The sequence below is a fragment of the Mustelus asterias genome, chromosome 10 (assembly GCF_964213995.1).
Source record: "Mustelus asterias chromosome 10, sMusAst1.hap1.1, whole genome shotgun sequence".
In the NCBI taxonomy this organism is placed as follows: domain Eukaryota; kingdom Metazoa; phylum Chordata; class Chondrichthyes; order Carcharhiniformes; family Triakidae; genus Mustelus; species Mustelus asterias.
Genome location: NC_135810.1, coordinates 49,969,565 through 49,989,437, shown reverse-complemented (window position 1 = coordinate 49,989,437; position 19,873 = coordinate 49,969,565). Strand labels below are relative to the sequence as shown.

At 42.1% G+C, this 19,873-nt stretch overlaps 1 protein-coding gene across 5 annotated transcripts in view; it reads right to left on the bottom strand.

Moving 5' to 3' along the window:
• tdrd3 (tudor domain containing 3) overlaps window positions 1-19,625 on the bottom strand; it is a 109,218-nt gene extending 89,593 nt beyond the window's left edge. For all 5 annotated transcript variants that reach the window (XR_013498867.1, XM_078221696.1, XM_078221697.1 and 2 more), the window contains exons 1-3: window positions 19,290-19,625; window positions 6,538-6,622; window positions 2,497-2,562 (exon numbers count right to left, since the gene is read on the bottom strand). Coding sequence is in view for 4 of the 5 variants with exons in the window: in XM_078221696.1 (XP_078077822.1) it covers window positions 2,497-2,562; window positions 6,538-6,622; window positions 19,290-19,327 (189 nt within the window). In the remaining variant the exon portion in view is untranslated. The remainder of the gene's footprint in view (window positions 1-2,496; window positions 2,563-6,537; window positions 6,623-19,289) is intronic.
• Between the last annotated feature and the right edge of the window lie 248 nt (window positions 19,626-19,873).

The following is a 19,873-nucleotide window of genomic DNA, read 5'->3' as shown; positions in this document are numbered from 1 at the left end:
CAGTAAGGATAGGCAACGACACCTCCTCCACAATCATCCTCAACACCAGTGCCCCACAAGGATGTGTTCTCAGCCTCCTACTATACTCCTTATACACCTATGACTGCGTGGCCAAATTCCCCTCCAGCTCTATTTTCAAGTTTGCTGACGACACCACCTTGGTGGGTCGGATCTCAAACAATGACGAGACAGAGTACAGGAATGAGATAGAGAATCTGGTGAACCGATGCGGCGAGAATAATCTCTCCCTCAAGGTCAACAAAACAAAGGAGATTGTCATCGACTTCAGGAAGCATAAAGGAGAACAAGTCTCTGTCTACATCAGTGGAGACGAAGTAGAAAAGATCAAGAGCTTCATGATTTTAGGTGACCAGATCACCAACAACCTGTCCTGGTCAACTCATGCTGACATTATAGTTAAGAAAGCCCAACAACACCTCTACTTTCTCAGAAGACTAAGGAAATTTGGCATGTCAGCTACGACTCTCACCAACTTTTACAGATGGACCATAGAAAGCATTCTTTCTGGTGGTATCACAGCTTGGTATGGCTCCTGCTCTGCCCAAGACTGCACGAAACTACAAAAGTAGTGAATGTAGCCCAATCCATCACACAATCCAGCCTCCCATCCATTGACTCTGTCTACACTTCCCGCTGCCTCGGCAAAGCAGCCAGCATAATTAAGTACCCCACGCACCCCGAACATTGTCTCTTCCACCTTCTTCCGTTGGGAAAAAGGTACAAAAGTCTGAGGTCACGTACCAAGCGACTCAAGAACAGCTTCTTCCCTGCTGCCATCAGACTTCTGAGTGGACCAGCCTTGCATTAAGTTGATCTTTCTCTACACCCTAGCTATGACACTACATTCAGCACTCTCTCGTTTTCTTCTTCATGAACGGTATGCTTTGTCTGTACAGCGCGCAAGAAACAATACATTTCACTCTATGCTAATACATGTGACAATAATAAATCAAATCAAATCAGACTCTGCCTCCAATGTCTTTTGAGGGAGAGATTTCCAAGGGCTCACAACCCTCAAGTGAAAATAACTCTCATCTGTCTTAAATGAGCAACCTCCTATTTTTAAACAGGGACCCCGGTTCTAAATTCTCCAACAAGTGGGAATGTTCTCTCCATATCCACACTGTCAAGACCCCCTCAGGATTTTAACAGTTTGAACAAGTCGCCTCTTATTCTTCTTAACTCCAGTGAATACAAGTCTAGCCTAGTATTCCTTACCTCAAAAGACAACCCACCCATTCCTGGTAAATTCTAGTAAACCTTCTCTGAACAGAGATTTACATTTATATCTTTCCTTAAAATACTCCAGATGTAGTCTCATCAATACCCTGTGCAAGCGAAACATAAACTCCTTGCTTGTAATCAATTCCCCTCACAATAAACAATAACATTTTATTAGTTGTCCAAATTACTTGCTGTCTGCATATAAGCCTTTTGTGATTCATGCACCAGGACACCAAGATCCTCCGAATCTCAGACCTTACAATCTCTCACCATTCCAATATGCTTGTCTGTGATTCTATCAAAATGAGGAATTGCACATTTTGTTTATGCATTCACGGGATATGGGCATCGCTGGCTGGGACAGCATTTATTCCCCATCCCAGGAGGGTATTTTTTAAACAGTCAACCAAATTGCTGTGGATCTGGAGTCACATATAGGCCAGACCGGCAAAGGACAACTATCGGTGAACCAGATGGGTTTTTGCCACAACTGACAATGGCATCATGGTTATCATTAGACTTTTAATTCCAGATTTTTATTGGATTCAGATTTCACCATCTGCCATGATTGGATTTGAACTCGGGTCCTCAGGAGCATTACCTTGGGTCTCTGGATTATGAGTCAAGCGACAGTAACACTGCCTACCCACATGATATTCCATTTGCCAGATCTCTGCTCACTCACTTAACCCATCTATGGGCCTTTATAGTCTCATGCCTCTTCACAATTTACTTTCCTACCTATCTTTGTATCATCAGCAAATTTAGCAACCATACCTTTGGTTCCTTCATCAAAGCCATTTATATAATGGCTGATCCCTGTGGCACATCATGCCATTTTTGACCCATTCGATCCAACTGCTTCCTGTTAGCTCACTAATCTTTTATCCAAGTCAATATGTTACTCCCGACACCATGAGCTTTTATTTTCTGCAATAACCTTTGATGCAATGTCTTTTGGAAATCTAACTACAGCACGTGACTCTTTCAAAGAAGTCTAATAAATTGGCTGATCATGATTTTGCTTTCACAAAACCATGTTGACTTTGCCCGATTGCCTTGGTTTTTGAGGTGCCTTGCTATAACATTATTAGCAATAACTTCTAAAATTATCCCTATGTTAGAAAATACCATCTACAGCAAAGGGGGGGAATGCAATGCTGTTTGTAGAAACAATAGATTGGTATCGAAATCCGTAAGTTCCCTAAACCACACCCTGGTCAAAGGAGGTACTCTACTCTTCATTCTTACCTGGTCCACTCGTCCACTATTGATTTCATTTGGAAGAAATTTCTTGCCAATGGCTCTTAAGTCACTCTGAAAACAAAATATTGATATAAATTAGAAAACTGCACACAAAAAAGATAGTATCAAAGTAATGTAACATAACTTGTTCATGTTCTGAAAACAGAATTCAGCAACAACAATTTGAACTAGTTATTTTCAAAAATTGGTTTTAATTTCTCCAAGTATTGATACAAGTATGTTTGTTATTCTTCTCAAGACTCTCTGTTCCCAGTGTTGCACCATACTTGATGAGAGTGTAGACAATAGCGTTCAAGAATCAGTGCCTCCAATTGAATGTTCTTTTGTTCCCATTCATTGAAACAAATTTAGAATAAATTGGGCATATTGGCCTCCACTCAATTCACCAACCAATGATCTCATCAAGTATGCTCCACAGTGGGCTGGACTGTTCTTTACAACTGAACCTAACTCCAGAGATGAACCAAATTTTTCTTTGCCTTGGAAAGTTTAGACAAGCAAAGAGGATTCTGGGAATCGGATATTTGAGTTGTTAGAAGGCAGGATTAAGAAAGCTAGAAGAGATCATAATTCCCTCAATTTTAAATTTTCAGGATTATGAAACAATCTGATAAAGTTGTGCAGGAAATTGTTTGTACGAGTGACAGATTCAAATTCCAGAGGAAACAAGTTAAAAGTAAGATGAGTCACACAAAAAGGCCTTTTCCATCTAAAAGGGCAAGCCACTTGGTAAGTTACCAGGGAAAGTCATGAAAACATAAATATAAATGGATTCAAATACAACTGATAGAATTTCAGCTGAATAATTGAATGATATCATAGAAATCATCATAGAAACCCTACAGTGCAGAAGGAGGCCATTCGGCCCATCGAGTCTGCACCGACCACAATCCCACCCAGGCCCTACCCCCCACATATTTACCCGCTAATCCCTCTAACCTACGCATCTCAGGGGCAATTTTAACCTGGCCAATCAACCTAACCCGCACATCTTTGGACTGTGGGAGGAAACCGGAGCACCCGGAGGAAACCCACGCAAACACGAGGAGAATGTGCAAACTCCACACAGACAGTGACCCGAGCCGGGAATCGAACCCGGGACCCTGGAGCTGTGAAGCAGCAGTGCTAACCACCGTGCTACCGTGCCGCCCTTATGGTCAGATATATGATTGATCTCTGAAGAGGGAGCCAAACTTATTGAACGTAATGACTTTTTCCCATTCAAAAGTTCTAATTTAAATCCAAACTCATCAATAAAGACCAAACCTGCAGTGCAGCATTGAATTTTAGTCTCCATGCCAAAAAGGGTATGATTGTCTCAGAAGGGTGCAAATATTCACTCGATTGCCTCCAGGCAAAGGAGATTGTCTTCTGAAGGAAAAATTGAGTGAAATGGACCTATACTCCCTGGAGTTAAGAAGAATTAAAGATGTGAGGCAGTGGTGTAGTGGTATTGTCACTGGACTAGTATTGCAGAGGCCCAGCGTAATGCTTTGGGGACCCAGGTTTAGCAGAAGATTAAATTTGAATTCAATATTTTAAAAATCTGCAATTAAAAGTCTAATGACCATCAAACCATTGTCAATTGTTGTAAAAACCCATGGCTTTGACAAAGGGTCGTCTGGACTCGAAATGGCAGCTCTTTTCTCTCCTTATAGATGCTGCCAGACCTGCTGAAATTTTCCAGCATTTTCTCTTTCGGTTTCAGATTCCAGCATCCGCAGTAATTTGCTTTTATCCAACAAAAAGATGAAATTGGGGCTGTGTTAGGCCAAAAATGGTCTTTGGAGCCAGCACTGCCATTAATAAGATCATGGCTGATCCTTGACCTCAACTCTTTCCACTCAATTCTCGTATCCCGTGATTCCCTTACAGTCCAAAAATCTGAGCCTTTAATGCAATTAACAAGTAAAAGTTCACACCTCCTTGGAGTAAGAATGCCCTTTATGGAAGGAAACCTGGTGCCCTTACCTAGTCTGGCCTACATGTGACTCCAGACCCACAGCAATGTGGTTGATTCTTAACTGCCCCCTCAAGGGCAATTAGGGATGGGCTAGCCAGCGACATCCACATCCAATGAACAATTTTTTAAAAATCCTTTCGAAGATTCTCGAAGGACTTTACAAGATAGATTCTCAGTGGATGTTTCCCCTGGTTGGAGGGCTTAAATGATGTGGAGATGCCGGCGTTGGACTGTGGAGGGCTTAAAACCAGGGAACATAGTTACAGGATATTGGAACAGCAATTCTGAACTAATAAGAATTTTCTTCACTCAGAGGACTGTGAATCAATGGGAATTCTTACTCCAAGGAGGTGTGAACTTTTACTTGTTAATTGCATTAAAGGCTCAGATTTTTGGACTGTAAGGGAATCACGGGATACGAGAATTGAGTGGAAAGAGTTGAGGTCAAGGATCAGCCATGATCTTATTAATGGCAGTGCTGGCTCCAAAGACCATTTTTGGCCTAACACAGCCCCAATTTCATCTTTTTGTTGGATAAAAGCAAATTACTGCGGATGCTGGAATCTGAAACCGAAAGAGAAAATGCTGGAAAATTTCAGCAGGTCTGGCAGCATCTATAAGGAGAGAAAAGAGCTGCCATTTCGAGTCCAGACGACCCTTTGTCAAAGCCAAAGGATCATCTGGACTCAAAACGTCAGCTCTTTTCTCTCCTTACAGATGCTGCCAGACTTGCTGAGATTTTCCAGCATTTTCTCTTTTGCTTTCACCTTTGCATAAACTCCATGTAGCTAACCAGAAGGCACTAGCTGAAGTAAATAACTCTTATATTTTGTATTCCTCCCAAGTCATGTTATGAAACATCACATCAGCTATTTTACAAGCCTCGAGAGACAAACCCACTTACTTTCCAGGTTCTAATAATGAAAAGAATATTGTACTCAGGTTAGACATTCCTCTTGGTTTTCAAGTCACATAACTACTTCAGGATAGACATTAACAGAAACCTATTTTTAAAAACTTCTTATTAAAACAATATAGATCAACGCTACATTCAGGTGTACTGTCTGGAGTCTAATTACGATCATATTCTCAGATGACATGAGTAGGCTTCAATGTCTCTCAGCCAAGAACCCACAACTACATTTGTTACTGATTCTGTGTGTTGCTTTTGCTGTGCAGTCTTCAATTCACCACAGAAAAACTCAAATAAAACACACACATGAAATGGATCACTTGCCCAAGGCAAAGCTTCAAATTCAATCAAGAATTTTGGATAAAATGTAACTATATCTCTCACAGGATAAGTGGTCAAAACTTTCAATGCCTGTTGTAGCACAGATTTCATGCTGGAAATTTCTCAATTTATCTGTGTGACTGAAAGCTCTCTGAACTTTTGACAAAGGAGTACTTCGTCAAGTCCAAGACTTTGGGAGGTTGAAGCCTTGAATTAAAAATAAACTGACAAAAATACAATATAATAAATTAATTTACCCCACTTTGAATGAAATACACAATGAACTTTTGTTAAAACCTGTTTTTAGCATTCCCTACAAACTGCAATTACTAAGAAGAAAAATGGGTGAAAAAATCTTCAAAGCATATCTTGAGCCAGTTGGCAGACTGCACAATCACACAGTGGCATGATCTCACTACAAAGTTGCAGCACGTCGCATATTTTTAGCTTTGAAAACACCTATAAACAGGTGCTGCAGATGCACCTAATTTTAATATACCATACGTGTCTAGTCAGAGAAAGCAGAAGGCTCTGATGGTCAACTGGTTAACAAAAAAATGTAAATGCTTAATTGCGTATACTAAATCAGCACACGTACTGGTAAACTTAATTTCTTAAAATACAAGCAACAAACTACAATTGCTGCAGTCCAAGAAATATACTGAGCTAAAATTGAGATGTAAAACAAACGATATTGAAGCTTAGAAAGTAAGCAAAAGCATGTGAATAATTTTATATATAGCCTCACTGACAAGAACAGTTAAAACAAATTGATATAATATGAATGAAACAGATAAACATCAAGAGAATGAGCCTGTAAGTCACTTACATTCAGTGCAATACGGATGATATCCTTCACATCAACTTTAACGGAAGTAGTAGTACAAGCTTCAATTCCTTCTGGAGAAAGATACCTAACAAAAAGAAAGAACCTGCATTCACAAAGCATGTTTCATAACCTCCAACCATCCCAAAAGCTTTATGAAAATACATGTATTACGGCCACTTGTTCTGAAAGGTAACGCAGCAGCCAATTTACAATTTTCCTACACACAGCAATGTAACAAATGATCAATTAGTTTGGTGATACTGATGAAGGACTCAATTTTGGCAGTATCCCAGAAGAACTCATTTGAAAAAGTATCACTGCATCTCCTTTACCCATCTGAAAAGATGGTGTTGAAAAAATCTGCAATAAGATAGCACTGATAATGGAGCACTCTTTCAGAGGATCACTTAAAGCATTTGTTTTATTCCAGAATAAGTGAACAATAGAACTAGCGCCAATCTATACACACTTTTACATTTATTGGCAGAGTCACACATGACAAGTACACACCTCCGAACCCAATATACAGAGTCTTACTCTGCATATTTATACTCATCATCACTCGTGGAATAAAATGGAGAATAGCATCTTGGATACAAAATTGGCTGAATAATAGGAAGCGGAGATTAACGGTCAATGAATATTTTTGGGGAGGATGGTTTGCAATGGTATTCCTCAGGGACCCTTGCTTTTCCTGATCTATATTAATGATCTATATCTTGGAGCGCAGGGGGCAATCTCGAAGTTTGCAGATGTATTGCAAACTGTGAAGAGGAGAGTGCAGAACTTCAAAAGGATCCAGAAAAGTTGGTGGAATGGGCAGAAAGGTGGCAGATGAGGCTCACTACCAAGAAGTGTGAGGTGATGCATTTTGGGAGAAAGAACGAGGAGAGACAATATAAAACAAGGGGTCAAATTCTTTACGGAGTGCAGGAGCAGAGGGACCAGGGAGTATTTGTGCATTGATCATACAAAGTAACAGGACAGGTGGAGAGGGCCGTTAATAAAGCCTTTAGTATTCTGGGCTTTATTAGTACTAGAGAGGACAAGAGGAAGAAAATTATGCTGAACTTGCACAAGATACTGGTTGGACCTCAGCTGGAACAGTGTAAACAGTTTGAGGTGCCACATTATAGGAACGCATTGGAGAGAGCGCAGAAGAGGTTTACAACAATAGTTCCAGGGATGGGAAACTTCAAATCTGAACATAGATTGGAGGGATTGGGACTGTTCTCAGAATAGCTAGAGAGAAACTGTTCCCGCTCATAAAAGATCAAGAATGAGGGGGGCACAAATTTAAAGTGATTTGCAAAAGAAGCAAATGTGATCTGAGAATAAACTTTCTCACACAATCAGGGACTCAGGTCTGCAATGCACTGCCTGGACACGTGATCGTAAGAAGTCTCACAACATCAGGTTAAAGTCCAACAGGTTTATTTGGTAGCACGAGCTTTCGGAACGCTGCCCCTTCATCAGGTGAGTGGAGGATTGGGTTCACAAACAGGGCATATATAGACACAGACTCAATTTACAAGATAATGGTTGAAATGCGAGTCTTAACAGGTAATCAAGTCTCTACAGGTGCAGACAATGCGAGTGGAGAGAGGGTTAAAGAGAGGGCTTGTCCGTAGGATATGGCTTCTTTAACGTGTTTTCCCCTAAACACGTTAAAGAAGCCATCCCCTACAGACAAGCCCTCTGTATACACAGGATCTGCTCAGATGAGGAGGATCGCAATAGATATCTACAGACGCTGAAAGATGCCCTCATAAGAACAGGATATGGCACTCAACTCATCGATTGACAGTTCCAACACGCCACAGCGAAAAACCGCACAGGCCTCCTCAGGAGACAAACACGGGACACGGCGAACAGAGTACCCTTCATCGTCCAGTACTTCCCTGAGCGGAGAAGCTACGACATCTTTTCCGAAGCCTTCAACATGTCATCGATGAAGACGAACATCTCGCCAAGGCCATTCTCACACCCTAACTACTTGCCTTCAAACAACCGCGCAACCTCAAACAGACCATTGTCCAGAAGAAAATGATCCAGCCTTCAGGAGAACAGTGTCCACAACACCACACAACCCTGCCACAGCAATCTCTGCACGACATGCCGGATCATCAACATGGATGCCATCATCTCACGTGAGAACACCATCCACAAGGTACACGGTACATACTCTTGTGACTCGGCCAATGTTGTCTACCTGATACGCTGCAGGAACGGATGTCCTGAGGCATGGTATATTGGCGAGACCATGCAGACTCTACGGCAACGAATGAATGGACACTGCTCGACAATCATCAGGCAGGAGTGTTCCCTTCCTGTTGGGGAACACTTCAGCAGTCAAGGGCCTTCAGCCTCTGATCTTTGGGTAAACATTCTCCAAGGCGGCCTTAAGACACACGACAACGCAGAATCACCGAGCAGAAACTGATAGCCAAGTTCCGCACACATGAGGACGGCCTCAACTGGGATCTAGGGTTCATGTCACACTATCTGTAACCCTCACGACTTGCCTGGGCTTGCAAAATCTCAGTAACTGTCCTGGCTTGAGACAATTCACACCTCTTTAACTTGTACTTAACCCTCTCCCCACTCGCATTGTCTGTGCCTGTGGAGACTTGATTACCTGTTAAGACTCGCATTCCAAGCATTATCTTGTAAATTGAGTCTGTGTCTGTTTATGCCCTGTTTGTGAACCCAATCTTCCACTCACCTGATGAAGGGGCAGCGCTCCGAAAGCTCGTACTACCAAATAAACCTGTTGGACTTGAACCTGGTGTTATGAGACTTCTTACTGTGCCTACCACAGTCCAACGCCAGCATCTCCACATCATGGACATGTGATGGTGGCAGGATCAACCAAGGCATTCAAGAGAGCATTAGATGATTACTTAAAGAGAAACAATGTGCAGGGGTATGGAGAAAAGGCAGAGGAATGGCTACTCCTTTGGAGAGCTAGTGCAGACATGATGGGCCAAATGGCCTTCTTGTGTCATTATGATTAAACTAATTACAGGGGACTCAGCTGAATGCCCAGTTAATGCATAACTCCTGCCTACAATCAAGCAATTAACAGGATTCTCTAAAGATTAAGGTTAATATGTATAAAATTTTAAAACAAATTTAATCAAAGCCCTCCGTATTCTATACAAAGCATTACATTGCAAAACTTCTCTCAAGTCCCTAATTTCTTGGTATATGCTTTTTTAGTCAATCAAGCAATTGATGACTTGCATCCACTCACTCAAATTTTAGAGATTTCTTTTTCCTCAAGCTTTTGTTGCAAGATAAGCTCAATCCATAATCTTTCACTCACACTTGACTCACTGAGAGTGTCTATTATTCCACAATGAATGAAGTTCAGTATATCCCTTACACACAACCTCATTCCAACCTTTGACAAATAGAATCAAATATCACTCCCTTCAAAATAGCCAGTGTTTCAACAAAGTATTTTCATCAAGCCTCGTTATTTTCTTAGCTTTCCACACCAAGGACATTTCCCATTTTCATCCACAAGAAATATTATGAAACTAACTGGACTGGAATACCCATCAAGTAGCACATGAAGCATCACTAAAAATGACTGATTGGGTTAAGATGAAACTTACATTATTGTAAACTTGATAAAATGTTGATCATAATGGATAAATTTGACATCTGACATTTCACAATATAAAATTAGCTTTCAAGGCCAGTGAGCACATTTTGATGGTAATTATCAAGTTAGTATAACATTTAAAGCCTGGGTATATCACATTCAACAAGGTGTAACTTTTTCAACACGGGACTAACCAGCATAAAAGTGGAAGCTTACATCAATTCACTGACTGCTTTGGGATTGCACTCTGGAGAACCTCAACAATACATCCTCAGGAGGTACATGGAATCAATGAGAGCAACTTCTGGGTATCCCTATTATTCAGTGCATGTTCTGACTCCCAAATTTTTACCAGTTTAAGTGAAATTACATAACATGTAAGAAATAGGAGTAGGCATTTTGGTCCATTCGGCCAGCTTCGTCATTCTACAAATTGATGGCTAATCTGATTGTTGCTTCAAACTCATGCCATGCCCCCCATAACCCTCAACTCCACTATTGATCAAAAATCTGTTTGACTCAGCCTTGAATCTATTTAAAGAACCCAGCCTCCACAGCTCTGAGGAAAAGAATTTCAAAGATTAACAGTCTTCAGACGAAATTCCTCTTCATCTCCACCTTAAATGGGAGACCCTTTTATTGAAACTGTGCCTCCTAGCCTAGATTTCGATACCAAGGAAAACATCCTCAATATCTACCCTGTCAAGCCCCTTCAGAATCTTTTGTTTTAATAAAAACACATTTCATTATTCTAAACTTCAATAAGTACAGGCTCAACTTGCACAGCTTTTCCTCACAAGACAAACCCCTCACCTGAGAAATTAATTTTGTGAACCTTCCCTGAACTGCCTCCAATGCAAGTATCTTCCCCCCACCGCCCCCCCCCCCCCCCCCCTTTAAATAAAAGCCAGAACTGTACACAGTTGTCTAGGTAGTCTCAACAATGTCCTGTATAGCTGTAGCAAGACATCCCTACTTTTATATTCGAAAAGGTTAACATTGCCTTCTTAAACATTTGCTGTATCTGCATTCCAACAGTGCGTGATTCATAAATGAGGATACCCAGGTCCCTCTGTACCACAGCATTCTGCACTCTCTCCATTTAAATAATATTCTGCTTCCCTATTGTTCCTAAAGTGGACAACTTCACATTTCCCACATGATACTCCACTCTACATGTTCAATCCTCAAAAAACTCAAATCGTGAAATATGATTTTCCTGTCTCTTTCCCCTCCACCCCCCCTCCCCCTTGGGTGATGGCAAACTCTGACAGTTTTGTCATCATGACCCACACAAAATCTGAACCCACGTGCTCAAGTCAAGCTTCTTATTCAGAGGTGAGGGGGCTACCACTGAGCTAAATTTGCATTAGAGATAAACGGAAGAGCTTAATATAGTTTGGAACACAGGATATTTCAATTATCTGAAAACATACTTGCACATTTAAAAACAAATTGGTTGTCCATTTGACTTGTAACTGTTAAATATTTCCTACCAACTATTGTTCAAGTAAGAATAATATATTATATGTGCAATACTCAAAATTGAAAACGGACCAGAATTTTTGCAGGAAACTTATCACAGTAACATCATGGGACAAACAGGGGCTCATGATCAGACAACACATACATATTCCGATATTTTTTCTGTAGCTGCTCTTGTTTAAATATACAAACGGTTGCCTTCAAGCTAAAAGTAAAAATCAAAGCGAAATTGGTGCAGCTCCAATCAAGTGCATTCCAAAAGTTCAACGCTACTAAATTTTTCACAAAGGGTTTTTGTCCAAACTAAATTTTTAAACAACTAACTCAAATAGCAAAGTTAAACCAAGGGGGTCAAAATGAGTTGACAATTAATTAAATGCAGTGAGCATCACTGACTGAAGATATGATGCAAACTGGTCGACACGACATGTTGATGCTCTAGCGTTCCTCAGGTGCAAACTCTTCACTCAAACGTTTGGGAAGCAGCCAGCTGATTTTCAACCAGCTGAAAACTTACACATCCTGGACCTGACTTGAAACACTGGAAGAAACTTTGTTCTTTAAAATATGTAATGGGATCAACTTCTGTACAATAAATAGTGAGAATTTGTTCCATATAACAGACTACATCTCCAACGTTTCAGCAGTCCCTCGATTCTCTTCCAATATCAACATCAAGACTGAAGAGGCAAGTTACACTACAAAAAAAAAGGAAACAATAGTCCACGAGCACTGTCATTAAGTAACCAATGCTTATCTGGGACACTAGTTATCAAGGTCTCTTTCCAATGAGAGTTGCAATCTTTGAGCACAATGGACTGCTACCATGTCAGATTTCAACAATTTGACCTGGTCAACATTTTTCCTCCCCTATGCTCTCGAACTTGGGATTCCCAATTTTCTCTGGCATGATATAATTGAAACCGCTCGTTCCTACTGCTGACCTGATTTTTTCCATCCAAAATGCATCACTGCATATTGCTCTACATTCAATTGCATATGCCTGCGCATTTCACCAATCTAAGTCCTCCGTGTAGTTGGTAACATTTCCAAGCATTGAACCATCTGAATTTAACTGCCTAAGTCATAAATCCACAAAGACCAGTAGTCATAATACTGAACCCTGGAGGTCTCCACTGTTTCTTTCATTCAGTCTAATAAAGAATTGTTCACTACTTCACAGCACATATCACATCACATTTGTCAAAAGGAAAGAATGTACATTTACATATGCATTTCACAATGCAGGATATCCCAAACCATTTTACAACTAATGAAGTATTTTTGAACTGTCGTCACTTTTGTGACATGGGAGACATGGCAGCCAATTTGCAAATAGCATGGTTCCAAAAATAGCAACGAGTTCCTAAGATAGGCTGTTTTAGTGGTGTTGGGCAAGGGATAAATATTAGCCAAGACACAGCTGACAAAGTTTTTGCTGAATCTTCGAATAGTGCCAATGAAACATTTGCGTCCATCTGACAAGGCAGATATCAGGTCAACATTTCAGCAGAAAAATACCACCTCTAACAAAGCAGAATTGTCAGCCAGCAATTCATGCTCAAGACACTTATTAGCAAATCAAATATGTCCACTATATGGTGGTTTGGATTCCTTTTAGTTTTTGGTAATAAATCCTGTGGATTTTATTAATTTTCCAAGAAAATAAGTTATGAGCCTTTGACTAAACACATTGACGAGGGGGGGGGGGGGGGGGGGGGGGGGGGAAGCGGTGGATGTGGTTTGTGTGGATTTTAGCGGGGCGTTCGATGGGGTCCCCCATGCAAGGCTTCTAGAAAAAGTGAGAGGGCATGGGATCCAAGGGGCTGCTGCCCTGTGGAATCAGAACTGGCTTGCCCAAGGGAGGCAGAGAGTGGGTATGGATGGGTCTTTTTCTAAATGGAGGTCGGTCGCCGGTGGTGTGCCCCGGGGATCTGTTCTGGGGCCCTTGCTGTTTGTCATTTTCGTGGATGGCCTGGATGGGGAAGTGGAGGGATGGGTTGGTGGGTTTTGCCGACGGCACAGGGGTTGGTGGGGTTGTGGATAGTCTGGAGAGATGTCAGAAGTTGCGGAAGGACGTGGATGGGATGCAGGGCTGGGCGGAGAAGTGGCAGATGGACTTCAACCCAGATAGATGCGTAGTGGTCCATTTTGGTAGGTCAAATGGGATGAAGGAGTACAATATAAGGGGAAGGACTCTTGGTACTGTGGAGGATCAGAGGGACCTTGGGGTCCGGGTCCATGGGACTCTGGAATCGGCCCCGCAGGTGGAGGAGGTGGTTGGGAGGGCATGTGGTGTGCTGGCCTTTATCAATCGAGGGATTGAGTTTGGGAGTCCGGGGATAGTGATGCAGCTGTATAGGACCCTCGTCGGACCCCACTTGGGGTGCTGTGCTCGGTTTTGGTCGCCTCATTGCGGGAGGGATGTGGGAGGGATTGAGGGGGTGCGGAGGAGATTTGCAGGGATGTTGCCTGGATTGAGTGGCATGCCTTATGAGGATAGGCTGAGGGAGCTCGGTCTTTTCTCCTTGGAGGGACGTGGGATGAGGGGAGACCTGGTGGAGATGTGTAGGATGTTGGGGGGGCATAGATCGGGTGGACACTCAGAGGCTTTTTCCCAGGGTGGGGATGGCTGCTACGAGGGGACACAGGTTTAAGGTGCTGGGGGTAGGTACGTGGGAGATGTTGGGGGGGGGGTTTCACACAGAGGGTGGTGGGCGAGTGGAATCGGCTGCCGTCAGTGGTAATGGAGGCAAACTCAATAGGGTCTTTTAAGAGACTCCTGGATGAGTACATGGGACTTAATAGGATGGAGGGTTATAGGTAGGCCTAAAAGGTAGGGATATGTTCGGCACAACTTGTGAGGCCGAAGGGCCTGTTTTGTGCTGTAGTTTTTCTATGTTTCTAAGTACACAAGATCAATTGCAACTTCGTAAAATCCTTTGTGTGAACAAAGTTGACAACTCCAATTTGGGTATATCTTCCTTAAGTATTTGGCAGTTACGATCCAATATTTACTGCAGGTTATCATGCCGTAGGGTATAACGATATTCAGGTGTGTGACTTTTGCGTCAAGAAGAAACAAAAATCACTCAGTGCCGGAAAGATACAGCAGCAAAAAAGTTGCTTTCTCCTTTAGGGACAAAGCAGCAGACTGGTTTGCTCACACAAATGGAATACAATGCTCACTTTTGCACATAGTGTCTTCTTCAGGCTTGTCATTAGCCCGAAGAAGACACTTAAATTCTTTTTGCATGACTGAAATCATTGCAAAACATTAATACGTGCAGTTTGGACTGATGTTAGTTTCAATTTCACTGACTGTATGCAGTCTTGTAAGAAATAAACCACACAGGTATTCTTAAGTTAAACACATAAGGAGTTAGTTTTATTGAAGTAAAACGCACTCAAGCAAAACGTTAAAAATGTACATATATGTGCCCTACTTCACACTGATGGTCGCAAACATTCATTCAAACATGCAAAATAAAATTATCTTCACAGACTGTCAGCAAAATTTGGTCAAGTTAAAAGTGCAAATTAAAAAAGTCAATAAATAATCACTTATTGTACCCAGAGGTATTGATTCTTCACAGTCATGGTTGTGATCCTTTTCTCTGAGAAACATTTGTAGAAAATCCAATGGCTTTTTAATGGAGTTTGTTTGTTGCAGGAACGCATACACTTTTCTCAGCAAAACAGGTTGCTGACTGAGATGAAATGCTGTAAGGGAGCAAAGGAGATGCCAGCTCCCTCTTCTGTGCTTGGATCCCAATTCTAGAATCCATAAAAAGGTGATATCACACGACCTATCTCCATTTCCATTGGATGTTCCAAATAGAGGACTAGCTCATGTCTTGCACAGTTTCCCTCGAGTCATTGTTTCATAATTGAGGTGACTATTTTAAAATTGTCACAACCATAAACTCCTGAATAATCCATCCTTCATCTTGATGATAGAGGAAGGAGCTGTTTGCACCTCCAGGGGTGCCACACTCTCCATTGGGATTTCCATAAAATGGAATGTGTGCAAAGTAGCAGCGACTTCAAATCTGTGTTCTTTGTTTCGCAAAAGCGCATTTTTCCTTTTTAAAAAAGACTACATATATAGCTGATTAAATTACAAATTAATATTCTGTATAGCACAGCGTTGTAACATTTGGCTGATGTTGCATTTTAAATTGTTTTCAACCAACTTACATTAAGAGGTTACTTTCTTAGCTTACATTTATAATATGGGTTCAGTTTTACCTGTACTCTTAAATATTTTATTTATTGTAATGACATCCCCTTCAGCATCTGCTTTCTCAAGTGTCATGAACAAGTCCATTTTTGCTCATCACCTTCACACTTAGGATCAGTTTCTGTATTCCAAGACAGATTTCTGATCAGGCACGTCACCCTCCGCGATGTGCTAAACTATCCCTTTTAACTTATTTACACAGTCAAACATACAAACTTTTCCCAATACCTCTTCATTGTCCAGCTGGATGGAACTGCCCTAATTTGGTTCCATTCTTTTCAATCCCAGCCTGAGGTGCATGTGCAAGAATTTCTCTTCCAACCTCTCACTGTAATCTCCAGCAACACCCAAGGATTAATCCTTGGTCCCTTTCCCCTCTTATTGATATGCTGCTTGTCAGTGATATCATCCGATAACACTTTGGGTTCCTCACGTATACCTCTCTTTCATCAGTTCCATGGTCCCCTCCAGTGTCACCGATTTTAACGTTGCTTGTCTAACATCCAATATTGGATGAGCAGGAATTTCGACAAAATAAATACTGGGAAGACTGAAACCATTGTTTTCAGTCTCTGCCACAAACTCCATTGTTTGTACACTACTTTCTCCCTTGACAGAAGTCTTAAGCTGAGCCAGACCACTCACCACCTTGCTGTTGCGTTTGACCCCAAGTTTACTTTCTGTCCACATAACTGAACTACTTCCACCTCGGACACAGCCTTGGCACATCTCCTGCTGAAACTTGTCGCTATGTCATTCTTGCCTCGGGACTCAATTATTCCAACACTTTTCTGGTTTACCTCACATCTCCAGCTGTCAAGAACTGATGTTCATCCAAAACTCCGCTGTCCAATCTTTCATCCCATCCAAACTCATTCACACATTATCCTTTGTGTTTGCTAATCTTCACTGGCTCCATTTGACAAAGTCAAAATTCTAAAATTCCCATTCTTGTCTTCAAATCCTCTACTTATCACTGTGACCTTTTCCTGATAAGCCTTCAACATCTATGCACTACTCCAATTCTGGCATTTTGAGCATCCCAGATTTTAATCTATTGGTGGAATCAATTCCCGAAATATGTCTGTCTCACTTTTCCCTTTGAAGATCTGGTTATTTTTGTTCCGGCATGCATTTTGAGCTTAACCAGGCCCATGACAAATAGACTTAAAAGAGTTATTTGTTGCTGTTTGTTAAGAAGCTCTTACCTATGTTTACTTACCTTGATTTCCAATGATCATTACATAATTCACTGCATATGAAACTTCTCAGAGGTGTGACCAGGCACTAGTTTCAGCATCCTACTACTTTCAGCATGCTTTGGTCACCTGTCTTAATAGCTCCTACCTTGTCTAAAACGTCTTTACTGCTATTGCTCTTGTTAAGTACCTTGGGACATTTTACTATGTAAATATGCTATATAAAGCTAATTCGTATTCGTCTTTTTGGCATACTAACAAAACCAGCAAATAGCAACCAAAAATACATGAATCAACCAGACAAAACCATCTCCCCATCTCAGACAACTTCTTAAAACAAATAGGTTGTGATGCAGAAGAGAAATAAACAATGATCCTGACAGGTCGGTGATCTAAACATTGTATTTTTGAATTATGTTACTGTTTTACACATTTTCAAAAGGATTAAAAATGGAACAAAGAAAAAACTAGTGCCTGGTCACACCTCTAAGCAATACCACAGACTTCTTGTGTAATGAATTCCTTTGATTTCCAATTGTCATCAAGTAAACTAACATATACAAAAGCTTCTTAATGAACTGCACACCAGGGCAAAAATAAAAAGATCAGGGAGATGCAGCATAATGTAGCAAAACATCCCAAAGCACTTTATAACACAGCCAATATGATAAAAAGTTCCCACTAAACCAAAGGATTAGAGCAGGTAACTCAAAGTTTGAACAGGAGGAAAGAAGTGCAGAGATTTAAAGAGGGAAATTCAAAGCTCAGGAAATAAAGAACTCCCTGCTCTTTCATGGATCTTCACTGTCCATCTTATGCCAAAACAGCAACAACTTATTCTAGCACCTTTGTGTAATGAAACTTCCCAAGGCCTTTCACAGGAGTATCATAAAACAAAGCACGACATAGAGCAACTTGAGTTATTCAGTAAGAATCCCTATAGTGCAGGAGGAGGCCAGATGGCCCATCGAGCCTGCACCAACAGCAATCCCACTCAGGGCCTAACCCCGTAACCCCATGTTTTTACCCTGCTAATCACCCTGACACTAAGGAGAAATTTAGCATGGTCAATAAATTCCTGCACACCTCTGGACTGTGGGAGGAAACCAGAGCACCCAGAGGAAACCCATACAGGCAGAATGTGCAAACTCCACAGTCACCCAAGGCTGGAATTGAGCCCAGGTCCTTGGCACTGTGAGGCAGCAGTGCTAACCATTGTGCCACCATGCTGCCCCAGAATTAATTTTTAAGGATTGGTTTAAAGGAGGAAAACGAAGTAAAGGGAGAGACATAGAGGTGGCATTTCAGAGACTGGGCCTCAATAACACAAGAGACAGCCACCAACGATACAGCAGTAGGACCAGAAAGCAAGGATGAACATTTTGAAGTGGATGTTGCTTAACTGGCAGCCAATGTAAGGCAGAAAGCACAGAATAATAGGAGCACAAGAATTGGTACAGGAGACGGGCAGCTGAGTTTTGGATGACCTCAAGTTTAGACAGTAGAGAGAGGCTATCCAGGAATACACTGGAATAATTAAATCTAGAGGTAACAATGGCATGAAGGAGGGTTTCAGCAGCCGATAAGGTGAGATGGAGCAAGGTTGGGCAATGCTATGGAGGTGGAGATAGGCAGTCTTAGCTATAACAATGTGGTCAAAGGATTCAACCGTGCTTGATTTAAGTTAACAGCAAAGAGCAGCACTACACATCTTACAGTAAGGATCTAAAGTCCTTAAACTCAAAACTTTGCAACTCTGAAAGGGGACAGCTTGCCAGCTACACGTCCAATATTAGTCACTTCACCTTTCCGCTTAACAGAAATCCCACTGTCACCATTTATGCAAGTTAGGATCACATTGTACAGCCCGGATTCAGCAGCATTATAACTCGAGAACCGAGCAAGTGAAGATCACAGGCATAAAACTGCTCATAAAGATGATGGGGGTGAGGAGGAGAAAAAGAGAACAAACACTCTTGGATATAAAACTAAGTTAGTCATCTAACGCATGGATAACATAAAAGACACAGCGGGAGCATAAAAATCCACATGAACACGTTTGGGGCGAGGCCTAGTGTACCAATGCGACCAGCTGCAATCAACCTGGCAGAGGTGTTTCTAATGTTAACGCTGTGACAGCGGGACCTCCGAGCGTTGCGGGCTGAGTCACTGGACACCCCTCCCTCTCCAGCCGCCCTCCAGCGCCACTCACCAGCCTTCCTGGGCCAGAGCCAGGCCCGTGTCCGCCATCTTCACTCGGCCGCCCTTCCAGCGAACACGACGCGGCCGACGCACGAAAGGGAATCGGGCTGCGGATCACCACGGAAGCTCCCCAGTGAGAAACGGGCGAACCTCATAGTCAAAGCCGGACGCCTCGCTCCTCCACGCTCAGGCCTCAGCTTCCAGCCGCCCGCCTGGGAGCCCCGTCACGACACGCAGGCGCCAACCGCCACGTCGCGAGCAATGATTGACAGTGAGGTTAGCCGATCAGCAAGAGGAGAAAGCGGCGCGCCGCCGCCATTCATAAATTAGCCGAAGTTCCCAGGGCGGAGGGGCGGGGCCTGACTTCAATAAATCAGCAGCATATTCTGATCAATTAGAAAGTGAAAGTTCAGGCTGCTCAGATCTTTTTTGTATTCATTCCTGGAACATGGGCGTCACTGGCTGGCCAGCGTTTATTGTCCATCCCTCGTAGCCCTTTTTCAGAGGGCAGTTGAGAGTCAACCACCTGGCTGTGGAGTCACATGTAGGTCAGACCGGGTAAGGACTGCAGATTTCCTTCCCTAAAGGACATTA